This window comes from Pan paniscus, chromosome 19 (genome assembly GCF_029289425.2).
Source record: "Pan paniscus chromosome 19, NHGRI_mPanPan1-v2.0_pri, whole genome shotgun sequence".
NCBI classification, from domain to species: Eukaryota; Metazoa; Chordata; class Mammalia; order Primates; family Hominidae; genus Pan; species Pan paniscus.
Genome location: NC_073268.2, coordinates 52963041 through 52984855, shown reverse-complemented (window position 1 = coordinate 52984855; position 21815 = coordinate 52963041). Strand labels below are relative to the sequence as shown.

Below are 21815 nucleotides of genomic sequence, written 5' to 3'. Positions count from 1 at the left end.
AATCTCCTGACCTTCTGGAGTAACTCAGAGAAGGATTACAAAAGAATAACAGAAGAACAAACGAATAACAAAAGAATAATAATAATTCTCCAATTCAGAGAATTGGAGAATTCAGAGCTAAAACAAAAGTAGTTATTCTCTCTCCTTATATTCCAATGAGTACTAATCCAATAACCTACCGATGGCAAGGAAAACCCATCAACAGCATTTATTAAGTGCTGAAATATATGCCCAGTCATTGGGCTAAGCCTAGAGTGGCACTGGCTTCTGTCTGTGAGTGACGCGAGCCCTGACACCTGCTTCCAGGTCTGGCCCATAGACCTCTTGTTTCTGAGAGCCTGGGTGGCCTTCTCTTCACTTGGGCCAGCCAGGTTAATGATGGCTGGAGGTGAGGAGTTGAGAAACCTCCTTTCTTATTCAGCAGCAAGGAGCACAGCAGTCCCAGGTGGGCCAGGCAGGATGGAAAAAGGCAGTGAAAACCCGGTTTCAAACTCTGCTGCCCACCACGGCTGCTTGACTCCAAGCAAGCACCTCAGCCCTCTAAGCTGCATAAAAATCCCTGCCTTGCAGGGTAGTTAGGAGAATGGGATGAGGTAATGCTTACAGAGCACCACCCTGCATTACACCAGTGAGGGACGGCACCTGATGAATGATGGCTGCCACCCCTCCAGCTCGTCTTTCCCCGTGAACTTCCTCCAGTGGCCAGCCACTGGCTCAAACAACCTGATGTGAAGCTAAATTGCCCACTCAGATCTACTATATTTAAAGCGAAAAGGGAGTTGAGATTTTAGGCCCCATTCAGAACTAAAACTAGGAGAGAACAAAAGTAATATCTGCTGAGTATCTACAACACATCAGGCAATGTGCTATATAGTCCTGACCATTTTCACCAAATCCTCACCCTTAACACAGCCTTGTGAGTACTGACCTTATTTTATAAAAGAAGAAATTGGGGTTCAGAGCAGGTAAGTAACTTGCTTCAGGCCACACCACTTATATGCGGCATAAGTGGCATTTGAACCCAGACCCACCTAGATCTGAAGCTCATGCTCCTCCATGTGTTACACATTGGGTATATGATGTCCTATCCACAGGGGACAAAAAAACCCCACTATCATTCAGTTCCTCACCTGCTCTGAATTCCCATAGTGCTTTACACCTCAAAGGCCTGATCCCACCCTGCTATGCTTTTAGGCCAACACCTTGCCTGCAGGTTGGCAACAACAGGCCTGTCTTGAAAGATTCCATGGAGTGAAATGGCAGGGTCTTTCAAGCTATGGCTGACACCGCAGGTGCTGGGGAGCAGAGGTGGGGGCAGAAGGCAGCGCACTCACCCGCCATTCTTCTTGGTCTTAAGGACCATGTCCTTGTTGCACTGTGGGCACTTCCTGATGGGCTCTGGCATGGCTGGGTAGATCTCTTCCTGCTGGGCCAACTCTGTCCCATTCCCAAAGTACTGGGCCAAGGCCTCGTCCAATCTGAAGAAAAGGCAAAGACAGACACCCATCAGCCAGCAATCGCTGCAAAGGCACCTACAACACTCTTACATGCACACAACAGGCGTGACCTTGAGAACCAGCTGGTCAGTGAGCCGCAGGCCTCCTGCAGAGAACAGACGGCAGACAGAAGACTGAGCTCACCATGGGCCCTGGTGCCGAACCAACTCTTGGGAGGAGAGTCCAGATACAGGCAGATGCTTCTGCTTGTCACCAGCCCACATTAAAAAGTAAAACTGGGCCAAATGCGGTGGCTCACGCCTGTAATCCCAGGCCGAGGCGGGCAGATCACCTGAGGTTGGAATTTCGAGACCAGCCTGACCAACATGGTGAAACCCCGTCTCTACTAAAAATACAAAATTAGCCAGGCATGGTGGCGCATGCCTGTAATCCAAGCTACTCAGGAGGCTGAGGCAGGAGAATCGCTTGAACCCAGGAGGCAGAGGTTGTGGTGAGCCAAGATCACGCCATTGCACCCTAGCCTGGGCAACAAGAGCGAAACTCCATCTCAAAAAAAAAAAAAAGTAAAACTGCACAGGGTCCATGTACAAACTCCAGGAGTGTCTGTCTGTATTAAGTCTAAACTAGCTCATGCCTGCCTTTTCACAACTGGCATGGGGTACTCTGAAGAACAGAAAATAACAAACTGTTATCTTCTATTACAGTCTCACAACACACATCAGACACCAGATGTGTGGGAGTTTTCCCCATACACCAAGCAGCTCTCCCGCCACACACCAGTTGGACATCCTCTAATTCAATTCAATTCTGACACTATGCACCTGGAGATCCATCTAACGGTTAAGGGCTCAGTCCCAGAAGACTGCTCCCCCAAATTCCCTCAGATGTCAGTCACAAATCCCAGGCTGTGACCTTCTGACTGACTGGCTATAAACTGGGGTTCCTCAGACCCCCTCCTTGGTTTGATTCTCAATAGAGTGGCTCACAGAGCTCAGGGAAACACTTTACTTATGCTTACCCGTTAATTACAAAGGATCCAGGTGAATACCCAGATGGAAGCAATGCACAGGGCAAGGGATGTGGGGAAGGGGTAGCTTCCATGCCCTCTCCCAAACACCCACCCTCCAGGAATCTTTACCTGTTTAGCTATTTGGATGTGCCCCAAACCCAATTGTTTGATTTGTTTTTGTTGTTGTTGAAGAAGTCTCACTCTGTTGCCCAAGCTGGACTGCAGTGGGGCAATCTCGGCTCATTGCAACCTCCACCTTCCGGGTTCAAGCAGTTCTCCTGCCTCAGCTTCCCAGGTAGCTGGGACTACAGGTACGCACCACCATGCCTGGCTAATTTTTGTATTTTTTTTTTTTTTTTTTAGCAGAGAAAGGGGTTTCACTGTGTTGGCCAGGCTGGTCTTGAACTCCTGACCTTGTGATCTACCCGCCTCGGCCTCCCAAAGTGCTGGGATTACAGGCGTGAGCCACCGTGCCCGACCCTTGTTTGGGGATTTTATGGAGGATTTATTACTTAGGCATGATTGACAAATCACTGGCCACGTGTGATCAACTCAACCTCCAGCCCCTCTGCTCTTCCTGAGGTAAGGGTGGGACTCAAAGTCCCAACCTTCTAATCACAGGGTTGGTTCCCTGACAACCGGACCTATCCCGAGGCTACCCAGGAGCCCTTGGCCACTAGTCATCTCATTTGTATACAACCGACACAGCACTTAAAAAATTCCAAGGGTATCAGAAAATGAAGTCCAAATATATATATCTTATTATAAATCATAATATCACAGGTAGAAAACACATCATTTCTAACAAAATACACACATGCTGCTTGCTAAATATCCACCTCTAAATGCTCCAGAAAACAAATGGATCACACTCCAGCACTTGGGTTTACTGATTTAAAAGACTTTGTTGCCTAACTCAAGATAATTAATGTGTCATGTAATTAAAGCAGAAAAAAAAAAGATAATTACAATCAAGAGAATGGTATTTCTAAAGCCAATAGTTCAGAATAACTGAAGGAGACTGTTCCGATTACTGTTTCTATACTGACAAAGCTCTATGGAGAGTTGTAAAAGAACCCAGAGAAGAAAGTCCAAAGAAAAGGGGTATGTGGAAAACCTCCAGGCCAGGAGGCCACTGGTGAGGATGAATCTGGCAGGGTTATAAACTCTGACTGGCCCAGATGCGGTGGCTCACACCTGTAATCCCCACACTTTGGGAGGCTGAGGTGGGAAGATCTCTTGAGGCCAGGAGTTCAAGACCAGCCTGGGCAACATAGTGAGACCCCTCTGTATTTCTTTTAAGGACTTACTTCTTTGCTTTAGCGACCGCTTCAATGAAAACCTGCTTGTATTTCTGCACTTGCTGCCTTAGAACCACAAATTTGTCCTTTTTGCCATCACAGATCAGCTTCAGATCAGCTTCCAGTTCAGCCCGGAGGTCAGGCTTAGACATTTCATAGCCCATGGAATCATAACCTGCAGGGAGAGTCGAGCTCAGTGAGGGCCCACCTGAGACCCTCAGGGACTTGGGCGACACCACCCACTACCCACTGCAAGCTCTGTCCTCCCTTACCTTCCACAAGTCCCATGCCCAGGTGCCCAGGGAGGAACCGCTTGTCTGGGGTGAGGCCCACGTACATCCGGGCTTTGATGGTCTCGATGTGCTCTGCATGAGTGGCATCCGTACCTGGAAGCCACTTGCTGGTTACTCTGAGGTAATACAGACAACAGCTCCACCCGGGTGGCGCATGGGCACCTTGCTCACCCCGGAACCCCTCCTTTGCCTGGACAGCCTATGCAGGTAAGATGCCTTCATTTCATTCCCATATAGCTCATTCAAGAAATCACAATGGCAACCTCAACTCTCTTGTTCCCTCACATCCCATTACTCAGGAAAGCTGTCAATTCCAGCTTCAAAGCTCTTTTTAAAAATTCTCTTCCCCATGTGTCCAAGCCATACTTGCAGCTTGTGTCCCTATTTCTAGTCTCTTCCTCTACCCTAACCATTCTTTAAGCTGTGGCCAAAGGGACCTTTCAAAATGTAGCTCTGCCATGAAGGAAATGCAAATTAAAACTGCAGTGAAGGCTGGGAGCAGTGGTTCATGCCTGTAATCCCAGCATTTTGGGAGGCCAAGGTAGGCGGATCATCTGAGGTCAGGAGTTCGAGACCAGCCTGGCCAACATGCTGAAACCCTGTCTCTATCAAAAATACAAAAATTAGCAGGGTGTGGCGGCACGCACCTGTAGTCCCAGCTGCTCAGGAGGCTGAGGCAGGAGAATCACTTGAACCCAGGAGAAAGAGGCTGCAACGAGCCGAGATGGCGCCGTTGCACTCCAGCCTGGGTGATGGAGTGAGACTCTGTCTTTAAAAAAAAAAAAAAAAAAAAAAAAAGGGCTGGGCGTGGTGGCTCACGCCTGTAATCCCAGCAATTTGGGAGGCCGAAGCGGGCAGATCACAAGGTCAGGAGATCAAGACCATCCTGGCTAACACGGTGAAACCCCGTCTCTACTAAAAATACAAAAAAAAAAAAAAAAATTAGCCGGGTGTGGTGGCGGGCACCTGTAGTCCCAGCTACTCAGGAGGCTGACGCAGAAGAATGGCATGAACCTGGGAGGCAGAGCCTGCAGTGAGCGGAGATCGAGCCACTGCATTCCAGCCTGGGCGACAGAGCGAGACTCCACCTCAACAATAACAACAAAAAAACAAACAAAAAAACCAACCAAAAAAACCAGTGAAATAGCAGTTCAGACCTACTGGCAAAATCAAAAAGAGAGATAATACTAAGTGTTAGTAAGGATGTGGATAAACTGGAATCCTAGTGCCTTGCTGGTGGAAATGAAAAACGGTACAGCCACTTCAGAAAAGTTTGGTGGTTCCTAAAAATGTTAAATGTAGAGTTACCAAGTAAACCAGCAATCCCACTCCTAAGTCTACCCAAGAGAAATGAAAACACATATCCACACAAAACCTTGTACAAAACTGTTCACAGCAGGATTATTTATAATAGCCAAAGAGTAGAAACAACTCAAGTGTCCATCAACTGCAACCTCTGCCTTCCGGGTTCAAGTGATTCTCTTGCCTCAGCCTCCCGAGTAGCTGGGATTACAGGCGCCTGCCACCAAGCCCAGCTAATTTTTTCATTTTTAGTAGAGAAAGTGTTTCACCATGTTGGTGAAGCTGGTCTCGAACTCCTGACCTCAAGTGATTGGCCTGCCTTGGCCTCCCAAAGTGCTGGGATTACAGGTGTGAGCCACTGTGCCTGGCTCTTTATAGGAAATAACTAAAGTAGGCAAATCTGGGCCAGGTGCAGTGGCTCACTCCTGTAATCCCAACACTTTGGGAGGTTGAGGTAGGAGGACAGTTTGAGGGTGCAAGTTCAAGACCAGACTAGGCAACATAGCAAGACCCTGTCCCTACATAAAACAAAAAAGTCTGGCTGGGCATGGTGGCTCAGGCCTATAATCCCAGCACTTTGGGAGGCCGAGGCGGGTGAATCATTTGAGGTCAGGAATTCGAGACCAGCTTAGCTAACAGTGAAACCCCATCTCTACTAAAAATACAAAAATTAGCCAGTGATGCGCACCTGTAGTCCCAGCTACTCAGGAGGCTGAGGCAGGAGAATCTCTTGAACCCGGGAGGCGGAGGTTGCAGTGAGCTGAAATCGTGCCACTACACTCCAGCCTGGGTGACAGAGTAAGACTCTGTCTCAAACAAAACAAAACAAACAAACAACCCAACAAAAAAATTAGCTGGGCGTGGCAACACATGCCTGTAGTCCCAGCTACTTGGGAAGCTGAGGTGGAAGGATCCCTTGAAACCCAGGGTTCATGGCTGTGACCTAGCCTGGGTGACAGAGTAAGATGCTGTCTCTCCAAAACAAATTTTTTTAGGGGCCGGGCATGGTGGCTAACACCTGTAATCCTAACACTTTGGGAGGCCTAGGTGGGCGGATCATGAGGTCAGGAGTTTGAGACCAGCCAACCTGGCCAACATGGTGAAACCCTGTCTCTACTAAAAATAACAAAAATTAGCCGGGTGTGGTGGTGCGTGCCTGTAAGCCTAGCTACTGGGGAGGCTGAGACAGGAGAATCGCTTGAACCCGGGTGGCGGAAGTTGCAGTGAGCAGAGATTGTGCCACTCCACTCCAGCCGCAGCAACAAGAGCAAAACTCCATCTCAAACAAACAACAAAAAAAAACAAAAAAACTGACTGTGGTGATAGCTGCACAACTTTGTGAATATGCTAAAAAATGTACATTATACATTTGAAGGAGATAAACTGTATGGTATATAAATAAAGCTGTTAACAATTATATATATATATAATTTTTTTTATTTTTATTTTTTTTAGATGGAGTCTCTCTCTGTCACCAAGGCTGAAGTGCAGTGGCACAATCTTGGCTCACTGCAACCTCCACCTCCCAGGTTCAAGCAATTCTCCTGCCTCAGCCTCCTAAGTAGCTGGGATTACAGGCGTCAGCCATAACACCTAGCAATTTTTTGTATTTTTAGTAGAGATGGAGTTTCACCATGTTGTCCAGGCTGGTCTTGAACTCCTGACCCCCTACCTTGGTCTCCCAAAGTGCTGGGATTATAGGTGTGAGACACAATGCCCAGCCTGTTAATAATCTTTTAAAAATATTATTATTATTATTTTTTGTAAGTGTACCTCTATGTGGTTCCTTTACTTAGAAATCCTGGAAGACTCCCTGCTGACCATGTACCACCATCTAAGCCCCTCAACTGGGCAAGCCAAGGCCCTGCAAAGTCAGGCTTGGATCATCTTTCCAGGCTCACCTTCTATGGCCACCCCCCTCCAATCCAGCTACAGCAGGCTTCTGCTTTCCTGCTCCTGTGCCCTTCCTCAGGCCTACCCTGCACTGGGCTGCCCTTCGCTGATCCAGAAGTCTTACTATGAGGTTTTGGTCCAGCTCAAATGCCAGTCCACCCATCACATTTTCTTCCCTGCCTACTCCCTGCAGAACTATTACATTGTATTCAATGTGTTGGTTTGGTTCTTCTGTTAGATTGAGAACTTAAAAAATGAGGTCTTATTCCTCTTTGTGTCCCTGGTGCTTAGTCCAAGCTCTCACTCTTGTGGGCCTCATACTTTGTACCTCAGTCTCTGCCTTCCGGGCTCAAGTGATCCTCCCACCTCAGCCTCCCTACCTATAGGCATGCACCTAATTTTTTGTAGAAATGGTTTTTGTGAGATGGAGTCTCACTCTGTCACCCAGGCTGAAGTGCAGTGCTGCGATCCTGGCTCACTGCATCCTCCACCTCCCGGGTTCATGCAATTCTCCTGCCTCAGCCTCCCAAGTAGCTGGGACTACCGGTGCCCACCACCATGCCTGGCTAATTTTTGTATTTTTAGTAGAGACAGAGTTTCACCATGTTGGTCAGTCTGGTGGTCTTAAACTCCCTACCTCAGGTGATCCACCCAGCTCAGCCTCCTGAAGTGTTGGGATTACAGGCGTGAGCCACTGCGCCCAGCAAGATGGGGTTTTACCGTGTTGCCCAAGCTGGTCTTGAATTCCTGGGCTCAAGTGATTCACCCATCTTGGCCTCCCAAAATGCTGGGATTACAGGTGTGAGCCACCACACCCAGCCTTCATACATTTTTATCAAATAAATCATGACGGGTGAACCTCTACTAATTTTACCTAAACCTGCAGGGTTTCTGGATGTCCTAGTGATGGTCAAGGACTTCACGTTGAAGCACTGCTTCCCAAGTCATAGGCCTAAGAAACTCCCTTTGTGGATGACGCAGCTGCTTATGTAACACACGCCCAGGGAGCTCTGCTTCCCCTCCACTGTGCTGCAGGTATTCCTGGACTAGGTTTGCCAGAGAAAGCCCTTGAGAGCCTTGACAAAAACGAATGGAGGGGACAGCAGATTAGTTACAAGGCCCTACCTGCAAAGCTTGAGTCATGGGACTTATCAGCAGGGTCCTGGCACATACATGAGGCCAGCGTGAGCAGCCTGAGTGAGCAGTGTGGGTTCAGACCTGCAGAGACAGCTGCCACCCTCACCCAATGCTCCACATGGGAAGGAGGCTCAGGGCTCTATCTGACACTTCAAAATGAAGATAGATTTTATGATAACTGTCCCAAGTTTTAATTGTTGGTTCCTTACATGCTGTTCTTATTCGAAAGAACAACAAATCCTCATGTGGCCAACGGGTGCTCCCAGTTGGGCCCTCAAAGCCATGGGAAAAGTCTCTGTTACTATGTGGACAGCACAGTGCATGGTTTAAGAGCACTGACTGTGGAGTTATTCAGACCAGGTTTTAATAATACACACTTTGTGAACTTAGGTAAGTTCTTAACCTCTCTGAGCCTTATTTCAACTATAAAATGGGATAAAGATATAGCAGCTGCATTAGAGAATGGTTTGAAGACTAGAGGAAACCTGTACCTGGTACACGGTAAGCCTTAGCTCAAGAGATGCGAGTTACCCAGAGGAGCCACTGACCAATGCCATGCTTCTCCATGAGGGCAATGAGGTCGGCCTCGGTGAGCAGCTTGGGTGGGCTGGTCTCCCCGTCCACCATCTCCACAGTGCTGGGCTGAAAGTGGGATCCTTGCTCATAGACAGGGAGGATCTACAGGGAGCGGCAGGTGCAACAGTCAGATGATTCCATCAGCACACTCAGGCAAAAAATAACCTCATTTCAAGGAACATGGTCCTGCTCCACTAGAGAACTCAGGGCTCACAACACAACTGTCCTCCCTCTCACTGGGGACCACTCTTTATTACCTTGTCACTCCAGTGATCATATGGATACACATCCAGATAGTTTCGGGCCAGAATCATGAGGCCATGGGCCACAAAGCGTTCCTGAGCGATGTCGATCTCCACTGTGGTCTCCTGCCCCTGAGCATCCTGGGAGCAGCAAGCCAGGAAATGGCGAACAATAAACTCGTACAGTCGCTGTTCATCTCCCTAGGAAGAAAAGAGGAGTTTGAAACTCCCCCTAGAATATCACCTCTCAAGGACAGGAGCATCACTGGTAGCCCTAGCCTAATGTCCTGCACAGAAGAGGTCACACTGCTCCTCAGGCCCTGCACTAACATGGAGTGCCAGGCAAACAAGTCCTGGGGAGAGGATGGGTTTAGGTTGACACATCTCACAACTCAAATCTGGCAAAGATAAGCAAAGGAGTCATCTTCCCTTCCAGACTGGGAAGTGGTTCTTTGATGTAAACGCAATCTAAGCAGAAAACAAGATGAAAGCATAAGAAGTTAGCAAGACACTCCTCAAATACAAGAGACAGCAACATTGCACCTGGTGGCCTTAGCCCAACTTCATGCACACATTTAAGCAGTAATTTTCAGGGTAATTTTCAACTAGGTAATCAATGATTTAGTGAGCCTCAGTCTATCAAAAGCCCATGAGACATTTATACACATATCCAATAATTCCCCTTCTAAGGATTTCTTCAAAGGAAATAACTGGAGAACCACAAAAATATTTATGTCTACAAATGTTAACTATAGTATCAAAAACACACAAAAAACAGATTTGGCAAAATAAATTACGGCACATCTTTGCAATTGTTAAATATCATGCTTAATAGGCAATTTTTCCCCCTTATAATCTTTTGTATTTCTTAATTTGTCTAAAATGAACATGTAATTTTTTTTTTTCCGAGACAGAGTCTCACTCTGTCGCCAGGCTGGAGTGCAGTGGTGCAATCTCGGCTTATTGCAACCTCCGCCTCCTGGGTTCAAGCGATTCTCCTGCCTCAGCCTCCTGAGAGTTGGGACTACAGGCACATGCCACCCCGTCCAACTAATTTTTGTATTTCTAGTAGAGATGGGGTTTCGCCATGTTGGCCAAGATGGTCTCAATTTCCTGACCTCGTGATCCACCCGCCTTGTCCTCCCAAAGTGTTGGGATTACAAGCATAAGCCACCGCATCTGGCCATATTTTTAAAATCAGAAAGAATGTATGTTATTAAAAGAAGGAGGAGAAGAACGAAAGACTAAGATTTCCCCAGCTTTGTGAGAAGCCTACAGATGTAAACAAGCATTTCCCCAGCTTTGTGAGAAGCCTACAGATGTAAACAAGCCTAATGGCTCCTGTGCCTGCAGAGCCTGCCCCTGGCTGAGGAAATGACTGAGACAGACAAGCAGAGCTGTGTGGGAAACTGCAGTGACAGGGGGTGGCACGACTGGGGTGGCACCAAAGTTTCAGGAGGCAACCAAAACTGAGCCAGCCTTGGGAGGATGGATAGAATTCTCTAGTTCCAGGGACTGGGAAGGCCACAAGGCTCACAGTGGAGGTGGGGGTCTGCACAGGGGTTGCCTATGAAGGACTAGCAGGGAAGCAGCAGGAGCTGATGGAGAGTGGGACGTGGAGCTGGATTAAGACGGGGGCCCACCACGGGGAGGGATGAGGCGGTCTTTATCAAAGCCAGGCAGAGGATTGTGAAATGAGAGAGATCTCAAAATCACTTGTTTTTACAATCACAGCCCACAGAGTAAATTCAAACCTTACTACTGACCCCCAGCACTTCCCTATGGGTTCCAGCAGGCAGTACATTCAGGGAAACCAACCTGTAAGCTGTTGGTGTATTTGGTGGGGTGAATGGGAGGGTGAGCTTGGTCAGACTTGTTCCCATTGCGTGGGGTGGGACCACCCCGCTCTAGAATGCTCTGGGCAAAGGCCCCCCAGCGTGGATCGGGGGTCTGCTGTTCCACCAACACCGTCAGGTTTAAGTCTCTGGGAAAAATGTTTGTTTCTGTTCGGGGATAGCTGATGTACCTAAAACCAAGGCAAACAAACAGAAAAAGAAATTGCTAGGCTCTCTGATTGGTCTATAAACAACTGAAAGCACACACTAACACCTGCAAATACTCATCTGATGTAGCCAACTCAACTGAAGGCAGCCTACGTTACCTGCTTCAGAAAAGTTCTGAGATGAGATGCACCCCCTCATGGGATGAAAAGCAGCTGGCTCTCCTGCTAGGACACTCAAAGAAGCCAAAAGGGGCAGCACAGCACAGGAAAAAGGCCAGCAGCCTCATAGCCTGGGGCTTGTCACTGGCCACTCTGAGGGTCAGTCTGACAGACCAGCCCTGATGCAGCACATGTGCCTCACTGACCCTGACAAGTTCCACCAGCGTGTGCTTCAAGACTTTTCTTAGAGTATACAAAGAACAATGCTGTCCGATAAACTGTAATGTGGACTCTATTTGTTTTTTCTTTTTCATTTTTGAGATAGTCTTGCTGTGGCACCCAGGCTGGAGTGTAGCAGCGCAATCTTGGCTCACCGTGGCCTCCGTCTCCCAAGCTAAAGTGATCCTCCTGCCTCAGCCTCCTGAATAGCTGGGACTACAAGTGTGTGGCACCATGCCTGGCTAATTTTTTTTTTTTTTTGTATTTTTTTTGTAGAGACAGGGTTTTGTCATGTTGCTCAGGTCGGTCTTGAACTCCTGAGCTCAAGTGATCCTCCTGCCTAGGCCTCCCAAAGTGCTCAGATTTCAGGTGTGACCCAACATACCCAGTCTCTATTTGTAATTTTTGTTTCCCCCCAAGAGACGGAGTCTTGCTGTGTCACCCAGGCTGGAGTGCAGTGGCGTGATCTCAGCTCAGTACAACCTCTGCCTCCCGGATTCAAGCAATTCTCCTGCCTCAGCCTTCTAAGTAGCTGGGATTACAGGTGCCTGCCACCACACCTGGCTAATTTTTGTATTTTTAGTAGAGATGGGGTTTCACCATGTTGGCCAGGCTGGTCTCGAACTCCTGACCTCATGATCCACCCACCTCGGCCTCCCAAAGTGCTAGGATTACAGGCGTGAGCCACCACGCCCAGCATAATTTAAAATTTTCAATTAGTCACTTAAGTTACTGAGATTACATTCTATTTTCATAGAAGTCTTCAAAACCCAATGTATATTTTACATCTATAGCACATCCCAATTTGGACAACTTGAATTTCAACTGCTCAATAGCTGCAGGCTGGACAGCACAGTTAGAGGACCTCAGTGCTGGGGTGTATATGACTGGGGCGGGGAGGAGTTTCACAGGCAAACAACTTTGAAAGGTGCCACCCACTGTCTGCCACTTGCCAGGGCCACAGGGAGATGGCTGAGGAGTCAAAAGTAAGATCTGAATCTACTCTATGGGTTTTTACATAGAAACACCTTTTCTGTATCAGAAAAGAGAAGTCAAAGTCAAAATCCTACCTCAGAGCTTGGGTGCTATCTAGACAGTTTTTCCCCATAAACTCTTATTTCTTTATTTCTTTCTTTTTCCTTTTTTTTTGAGATGGAGTCTCGCTCACTCACCAGGCTGGAGTGCAGCGGTGTGATCTCACCTCACTGCAACCTCCGCCTCCTGGGTTCAAACGGTTCTCCTGCCTCAGCCTCCCCAGTAGCTGGGACTACAGGCGCACGCCACCACGCCCAGCTAATTTTCGTATTTTTAATAGAGATGGGATTTCACCATGTTGGCCAGGATGGTCTTGATCTCTTGACCTCGTGATCTGCCCGCCTCGGCCACCCAAAGTGATGGGATTACAGGTGTGAGCCACCGTGCCCAACCCATAAACTCTATTTCTCAAATATTTCATCCTGATAAAGACGGTTCAAATTCTACTCCCAAATCCAAAATACTTACCCTTGAGTGTAGAGCTTCTCAGCAATCCTCATGGTTTCTTTAGCATTTATTCTCAACTTTCGAGAAGCCAGCTTCTCAAGCTCCTGTGAAATGGGTCAACAGGCATGTTAGGTGTACTGCATGGGTCAGGCAGCACAACTCAAATACACAACTCATCTTCAGTCAAATCTGGCCCATGTCACTCCAGGTGCTTCTGTCAAACAGAGCTGAAAAGGCTGCCCAACAACGATTTCTGGGCCTGCCAAGCAGAGTCAGATCCTAGCCTAGTGGTTCTCAGACTTTAATGTGTGCAGGACTCAACTGGGAAGCCAGCAGATTCGGGGCCCTGACCACTGGGGAAGCTGCTATGTTGCGCAGGCTGATCTTGAACTCCTGGCCTCAAGCAATCCTCCCGCCTTGGCCTCCCAAAATGCTAGGATCACAAGCGTGAGCTACCATATCCAGCCCAAACTCCACATTTTTTTTTTTTGAGACGGAGTCTCGCCCTGTCGCTTAGGCTGGAGTGCAGTAGCATGATCTCGGCCCACTGCAACCTCCACTTCCTGGGTTCAAGTGATTCTCCTGCTTCAGCCTCCCAAGTAGCTGAGATTACATCACCACCATGCTTGGCAAATTTTTGCATTTTTAGTAGAGATGGGGTTTTGCCATGCTGGCCTGGCTGGTCTCGAACACCTGACCTCAGGTGATCTGCCCGCCTCGGCCTCCCAAAGTGCTGGGATTACAGAAGTGAGCCACCACGTCTGGCCAAAACTCTGCATTTAAAAAATTTTTTTATTTTCGAGACAGAGTCTCGCTCTTGTTGGCCAGACTGCAGTGCAGTGGCACGATCTCGGCTCACTGCAACCTCCGCCTCCCGGGTTCATGCGATTCTCCTGCCTCAGCCTCCTGAGTAGCTGGGACTACAGGTGCTCACCATGGCTGGCTAATTCTTGTGTTTTCAGTAGAGACGGGGTTTTGCCATGTTGGCCAGGCTGGTCTCAAATTCCTGACCTCAGGTGATCTGCCTGCCTTGGCCTCCCAAAGTGCTGTGATTACAGGCGTGAGCCACCGCGTCTGGCCCAGAAATCTACATTTTTTTTTTTTTCACATGGAGTCTTGCTCTGTCATCCAGGCTGGAGTGCAGTGGCGTGATCTCGGCTCACTGTAAGCTCTGCCTCCTGGGTTCACGCCAATTCTCCTGCCTCAGCCTCCCGAGTAGCTGGGACTACAGGCACCTGCCACCACGCCTGGCTGATTTTTTCTATTTTTAGTAGAGACGGGGTTTCACCATGTTAGCCAGGATGGTCTCGATCTCCTACCTTGTGATCTGCCCGCCTCAGCCTCCCAAAGTGCTGAGATTACAGGCGTGAGCCACTGCGCCCGGCCTGAAATCTACATTTTTTAACAAGCAGTCTAATACACTGCTTTAACACAGACAGTCTGAGAACCACACTTTGGGAATACCACCCAAGCCCCAGTAAATTCTCCTGGAGGGTGAAAATAACGAGCTGTTCTTTTCCCTAGGTGACAAGCTAACAATGCTGATGACTATACGTCACACTAAAGCATACTTAACCAGGGAGGACTAAAACACATATGCCTACTATATAAAATCAATGCAGCTGGGCACGGTGGGTCATGCCTCTAATCCCAGCACTTTGGGAGGCTGAGGCGGGCGGATCACGAGTTCAATAGATTGAGACTACCCTGGCCAACATGGTGAAACCCCATCTCTACTAAAAATACAAAAATTAGCTGGGTGTGGTGGCGCGCACCTATAGTCCCAGCTACTCAGGAGGCTGAGGCAGGAGACTCGCTTGAGCCCGGGAGACGAGGTTGCAGTGAACCAAGATCACGCCACTGCACTCCAGCCTGGCGACAGAGCAAGACTCTGTCTCAAAAAACAAACAAACAAACAAACAAAATGCATAACTTCCCCCATGAAATCCCTCCACACATATACACATTTATTGTGGCTTGACCAAGACAAAAGAACGCACTGACCACCAGTCCCTGTGTGCTTCTTAGCCTCCATGCTTGTTAGCCTGAGTGTTCTGTATGTCCAACCTCCAGAGTGAATTCTAATAGTAATTCTATCCCAAATTTTCCTGCTAAGTGGTGACTGAGAAGGCATACTCCTAATGTGATTTACTCAGACTTATGTTCTGTCAGGGTGGCTCTTTCTGGGGTCAAATAATTTGAGAAGCCCTGTTCTAAAGTAGGTTCATATAGCAGATTATTTAAAGCAATATTTATACAGATTATACAGCAACATGAAAAAAATGCTTGGGTGGAAAAGCTACTCTAATTATAATGCTGTAAAAATATGCATATTAAAAAACAGGAAGAGATACTAGTAATTATGTAAGGATGGTGAAGCCATAGGTTGTCTTCCTCTTTTTGTTTCCCAAACCTCATACAATGCAGTTATATTGCATTTGTTAACAAAAACAACAAAAAAAAAGACCAGGCGCGGTGGCTCACGCCTCTAATCCCAGCACTTTGGGAGGCTGAGGTGGGCAGATCACCTGAGGTCAGGAGTTCGAGACCAGCCTGACCAACATGGAGAAACCCTGTCTCTACTACAAACACAAAATTAGCCAGGCATGGTGGTGCATGCCTATAATCCCAGCTACTTGGGAGGCTGAGGCAGGAGAATCACTTGAACCCGGGAGGCAGAAGTTGTGGTGAGCTGAGACCGCACCATTGCGCTCCAGCCTAGGCAACAAGAGCGAAACTCCATCTCAAAAAAAAAAAAAAAAAAATTAACAGGCCAAGCAGTGGTTGGGTGTGGTGGCTTATGCCTGTAATCCCAGTACTTTGGGAGGCTGGGGCTGGAGAATCACTTGAGGCCAGGAGCTTGAGACCAGCCTAGTCAACATAGTGAGATTCCATCTCTACCAAAAAATTTTAAAAATAATTAGCTGGTCATAGTGGTACATGACTATAGTCCCAGCTACTTGGGAGGCTGAGGTGGGAAGATCTCTTGAGCCCAGAAGTTTGAGTCTACAAAAACAAAATAAACAAAAAAACAAACAGTGAGGCTAAGCAGGACCGTGTCTTTCTCCAGTGTTTTCTTGTGTGGCCTGGTGATGGGTGATATTTTCTTCCACCAAGCCACAGTCTAGGCGGTAGAACCAACGGCCTCAAAACAGTAAGTGTTCCCCCAGTGCCTGAAACAGCCTGTCTGGAACATACCACAGTGTCCAAGGCTTGAGGCCGCCACTTGCTCTTGGGCTTAGATCTGACCTCTACCACAGTTGCCATGGGATCCTAGAAAGCCAGGAAAGAAAAGACCATGTTAACCTCTTAGTGCATCATCTCCATCCTTCCTATGGATAGCCCATGCCAATCCTTCTAGATCACACTGACCACCGCCAGCTAAGCCCGCAGTGACAGCCTAGGAGAGTGCCCCACTTAATGTCGCTTGTAGCTGACAGTATGGTAGACACCATCACTACTTTCCCACTCAAACCAAGATTGTGAAGGGCAATTTCACAAGCCTTAAGGTGCTTCCGCCAGAGCCTATGAAATCCAACAGCCTATGCATCACCTGAGTACAGTTTTCTATGTACACATGCACAGTGCTCTTTCTGTTGTTGTTTTCTTTAAAATATAGAGATGGGGTCTTGCTATGTTGCCCAGGCTGGCCCAGAAGTCCTGGGCTCAAGCAATACTCCCATAAGCCACCATGCTTGGCCCAGTGCTCCTTTAAAAAAAAAATTCAGGATAATACAGAGTTAGAAATAGGAGAAATTGCTGGGCACAGTGGCTCACGCCTGTAATCCCACCACTTTGGGAGGCCGAGGCGGGCGGATTACGAGGTCAAGAGAGCTAGACCATCCTGGCCAACATGGTGAAAACCCATCTCTACTAAAAATACAAAAATTAGCTGGGCGTGGTGGTACACGCCTGTAGTTCCAGCTACTGGGGAGGCTGAGGCAGGAGAATCGCTTGAACCCGGGAGGTAGAGGTTGCAGTGAGCTGAGATCGTGCCATTGCACTCCAGCCTGGCGAATGAGCTAGACTTTGTCTCGGCGGGGAAAAAAAAAGAAATGGGAGAAATTGTACAAGTTGGAGACCTTTAATCTTAAAACCAGCTTCATAGTTTACATCACCCACCACGTAGTCCTGCACCACATCCGAGTGAAGGAGAAACAGGGCAGGTCTTTTTATTACTTACTTTTATATTTTATTATTATTATTATTTTTTTTTTTGAGGCAGTATCTCGTTCTGTCACTCACGCTGAAGTGCAGTGGCATAATCATGGCTCACTGCAGCCTCAATCTGCTGGGCTCAAGCGATTCTCCCACCTCAGCCTCCCAAGTAGATGGAACTATATGCAGGTACCACCACGCCCAGCTAATTTTTTTTCTTTTTTAGAAAGATGGGGTTTCACTATGAAACCCAGGCTGGTGGTCTTTTTATTTAACAAATAATTGTGCAGTGTCACGGAGACTCCCAGTGGTCCAGGGTCAAAGGGTGGAGTGAGAGAGAGATGGAGAAGGCAGCATGGTCTGCAGAAGGGGCAGGGACACACTAGGACTCAGTCGTGCTCTGCCATGTACAGCTCTCACGTGTCTGTGGGTTAAGTCTCTTCACTTTCTTTAGCTTCCTCATCTGGAAAATGTGGATGCTATCACTGCCTTCAGAGGCATTATTAGGATTAAACAAAACAACACATAACAAAGTGTACCTGGTCCATAGCGGGTGCTGCACAGTTATCACATCCCTTTGCCTAATTAGTGTCTGTGGGTTAAATCTCTTCACTTTCTTTAGCTTCCTCATCTGGAAAATGTGGATGCTATCACTGCCTTCAGAGGCATTATTAGGATTAAACAAAACAACACATAACAAAGTGTACCTGGTCCATAGCGGGTGCTGCACAGTTATCACATCCCTTTGCCTAATTAGTAACAAATCCGCCAGTGGGCTACAGCCAAGAAGCACACCATGAATTAAGCCTAGAGAGCTCGGAATTTTACTTAAGCATGACTCTGTGCAGCCCCTGGGTTAAACCAGGCTGTTATGTGCTAATAGGAAGTGGCATCAGAAAGTAAACAATCAGCCCAAGGGCCAGGAAACATCAGGGTGGGTCCCAACTCTGCCACCAACTGGCCTATGACCCAGGCCAGTCTTGCTCCCTTCTATGACACATGCGTGTCCCACCCACCCCCCCAGCCCTCTCCCTAATCTCTCCAGCCTCTGCTCAAGTGTTACCCCTCCCCTCACTGTCCCTCCGGCCTTTCTCTATCCCTTTACCTTGCTTTATTTTCTTCCTAGCTTTTATCACTATATAAAATTAGCCCACTAATTTGTGACTTTCACTTCTCTAGATGTCCTCATGTGACCGATAAAGAGGGGGCTGAGCCAAATGCTGTTCATTCTCTCCTAGCTCTATAAGTCAATGACCTGGACTGGTCTAGCTAATCCTTGCTAATTTCTGGTGATAGTATATGCCCCAAGAGGGGATTTCAACTATACATTTCCCAAAATTTCTGATTTTATCTAAAAATAATGTAGATACTTCCCTTTTCCTTTTAGTGCTGTTCTCATGGGGTTCTAGTCTTATTGGTTCCCAAAAAGTGATCCCCTGAGATGCAAACTTAAAGCTAAAGTCCAATGGGAGAATGAGACAGATCACCTCTGCCGACAGTGGGAGTGGTTTGGGAGGTGTGCAGAATGTTTCCTAGATCATTAGGGGTTCTTACCTCCATACACAACTGATAGAGAACTAGGCAAGCCGTGTGGTTAAAGAGTCGATGCCTTTTCCAGTTGAATTCTATGATACCATCTCTGTGGTCATGAGTTACTATATTAAGGAGAGACAAACAGAAAGGCTGTGTCTCAGAGACATGTCATGATATGACAGATAGAAAAAGGTTTATTGTGGTGAAAGTCAAACGAATATCAAATAGGGAGGAGTTTCTGGATAACAAAGGGAACTTTAAGTGGATTGTAATGGGCCAGGGAGGATGACAGCAAGACTAAAATAAATCACATCTTTATTAGTGCTATTAATGCTCACAGTCCCCCTCCTTAACCTTGGGCCCATAGGTCCCAGGCCATAACACCCACTCCAGGCCCTACCTTTAATTCTGTGGAAGATTTCTGGTACAAAAGCCTGAATGGCTTTGAACCGCTCCACCACAAAGCCCAGTGTGGGGAACTGGCAGCTGCCGTAACTGATGAGCTGCTCTGCCAGCACCTCAGGAAAAATCCTCTGAAGCCGCAGGGTCTGGAACCTAGTAAAGGCAGCTCCTGGAGAGTGAAGGAGAGTGAAGGAAGGTGAAAATGATGGATAATGAGAGTCCAGGGCTGGCTGCACATATCGACACAGAGCCCATTTTTGGTCCCATAACACAACATTAATGTGGCCATGGGAGAGGTCTGCCTAGCTCCTCACCAATCCTCAGGTCCAGCTCCTGCCTCACATCCACAGCATCGCTCACCCTCTGATCAGGCTCGGTCAGGTTTTCACAAGCTGTCCTGACGGCATGGGGTGTGATCTCAGAGAATCGGGCTCGCAACACCTGCAGATTGGGCTTTACTGCAGAACACAAGGTGTTACCAAGGTCAAAGTCAAATCACACTGCCCTCCATCATAAAGGACTCACTTTTCTTAAAGCCCCTTGAAATAAAGGCAAACCAGTTCAAGAAGCTGTGAGATGACCAATTTACCTATTAGGTTAAATCAATGGTGTACAGTGTCTAAAGAGGAAACATCACCATAACCTTTAAACTGAGTGTACTGTCAGAAATAGTGATGCAGTTAATTTTAGCTAGTAACTGTGGGGAAAAGAGAGATCAGATCGTTACTGTGTCTATGTAGAAAAAGGAAGACATAAAGAAACTCCATTTTGATCTGTACTAAGAAAAATTGTTCTGCTTTGAGATGCTGTTAATAATCTGTGACTTGTCCCAACCCTGTGCTCACAAAAACATGTGCTGTATTGACTCAAGGTTTAAAGGATTTAGGCCTGTGCAGGATGTGCTTTGTTAAAAATGTGTTTGCAGGCAGTACGCTTTGTGAAAGTCATTGCCATTCTCCACTCTCTATTAACCAGAGACACAATGCACTGCGGAAGGCCGCAGGGACCCCTGCCCAAGAAAGCCTGGGTATTGTCAAGGTTTCCCCCGACTGAGACAGCCTGAGATATGGCCTCGTGGGAAGGGAAAGACCTTACAGCCCCCAAGCCCGACACTCGTAAAGGGTCAGTGCTGAGGAGGATTAGTGAAAGAGTAAGGCCTCTATGCGGTTGAGATAAGAAGAAGGCATCTGTCTCCTGCACGTCTCTGGGAATGGAATGACTCGGTGTACAACCGACCATATATTCTATTCTGAGATAGGAGAAAACCGCCTTATGGCTGGAGGCGACACATCATGGCGGCAATACTGCTCTGTTACTCTTTACTGCACTGAGATGTTTATGTAAAGGTAAACATAAATCTAGCCTACGTGCACATCCAGGCACAGCACCTTCCCTTAAACTTATTTATGACACAGTCTTTTGTTCACGTTTTCCTGCTGACCCTCTCCCCACCAACACCCTATAGTCACACTGCATTCCCCTCCCCGAGATAGTAAAGATAGTGATCGATAAATACTGAGGAACTGAGACCAGCACTAGTGTAGGTCTTCACTTGCTGAGCGCCGGTCCCCTGGGCCCACTTTTCTTCCCCTTTACTTTGTGTGTGTCTTATTTCTTTTCTCAGTCTCTCGTCTCCACCTTGTGAGAAATACCCACAGGTGTGGAGGGGCAGGCCCCCTCCAATAACTAAAATACTAAAATGCTCTTGGTGAACCTTTTTTTTTTGGAGACAGTCTCACTCTGTCACCCAGGCTGGAGTACAGTGGTGCAATCTCGGCTCACTGCAACCTCTGCTTCCTGGGTTCAAGCAATTCTCCTGCCTTGGTCTCCTGAGTAGCTGGGACTACAGGCGCCCGCCACCACACCTGGCTAATTTTTGTATTTTTAGTAGAGACAGGGTTTCACCATGTTGACCCGGCTGGTCTTGAACACCTGACCTCAGGAGATCCACCTGCCTCAGCCTCCCAAAGTGCTGGGATAACAGGCATGAGCCACCGTGCCTGGCTGCCTTTTGCAACTTTAATCTTACTTGCTCTCTCAGGCCTTTTGAGAAAAGAAAAATATTGTCAATTAAAGGGTTCTGTAGGGGAATTTCATGTCCCTTCAGCAAAGAATATAGGACATATACACACTGTCCTTGAAAGTTAATGCACTTAAATTTCCAGGAGTCATTACAGCTTTGAACACAAAACCACTAAAGGAAAGTAGCAACCCCACCCTCTGAGCCAGAGAATGGCCTGTTCATCACTCCCTCTAAGTTACCCAAAACCATTAACACTGTTAGAGCCTTTAAATCCACTGCAACAATTATTTATTAATAGTCGAGCATTGTATAATATGAGAGATTAAATAAGAAAACAGAACATTTTATAATTATTTTTTGTACTTTACTTGTGGTATATTCATTCTTTTATACATATTCAATATGTAATTTTATTTTTCTATTTTTGCTTCCATTAACCAAATACTAAAAGAATTCAATATATAACAACAACAACAACAACAACAAAAAGAATATAAAGTCCCTGTTCTCAAGGCGCCGGGTATCTGCTTGTATGCTTGTACCTAACAAGAAATGAGTCCTGGGCTAAATGGTTTACACCACTCATTAACTCATCTAATCTCTGTGGCAGTCCCAGGAAACATGTCA

At 47.3% G+C, this 21815-nt stretch overlaps 1 protein-coding gene across 2 annotated transcripts in view; it reads right to left on the bottom strand.

Annotated features, from left to right (window-relative positions):
• Positions 1-21815, bottom strand: part of TOP3A (DNA topoisomerase III alpha) — a 39308-nt gene that overhangs the window by 7153 nt on the left and 10340 nt on the right. For both annotated transcript variants that reach the window (XM_003809778.6, XM_034942294.3), the window contains 11 exons: positions 19480-19623; positions 19164-19334; positions 18785-18885; positions 16271-16345; positions 13094-13176; positions 11029-11236; positions 9226-9411; positions 8941-9070; positions 4040-4153; positions 3777-3942; positions 1335-1478 (listed from right to left, as the gene is read on the bottom strand). In XM_003809778.6, the coding sequence (XP_003809826.4) occupies positions 1335-1478; positions 3777-3942; positions 4040-4153; positions 8941-9070; positions 9226-9411; positions 11029-11236; positions 13094-13176; positions 16271-16345; positions 18785-18885; positions 19164-19334; positions 19480-19623 (1522 nt within the window). The remainder of the gene's footprint in view (positions 1-1334; positions 1479-3776; positions 3943-4039; positions 4154-8940; positions 9071-9225; positions 9412-11028; positions 11237-13093; positions 13177-16270; positions 16346-18784; positions 18886-19163; positions 19335-19479; positions 19624-21815) is intronic.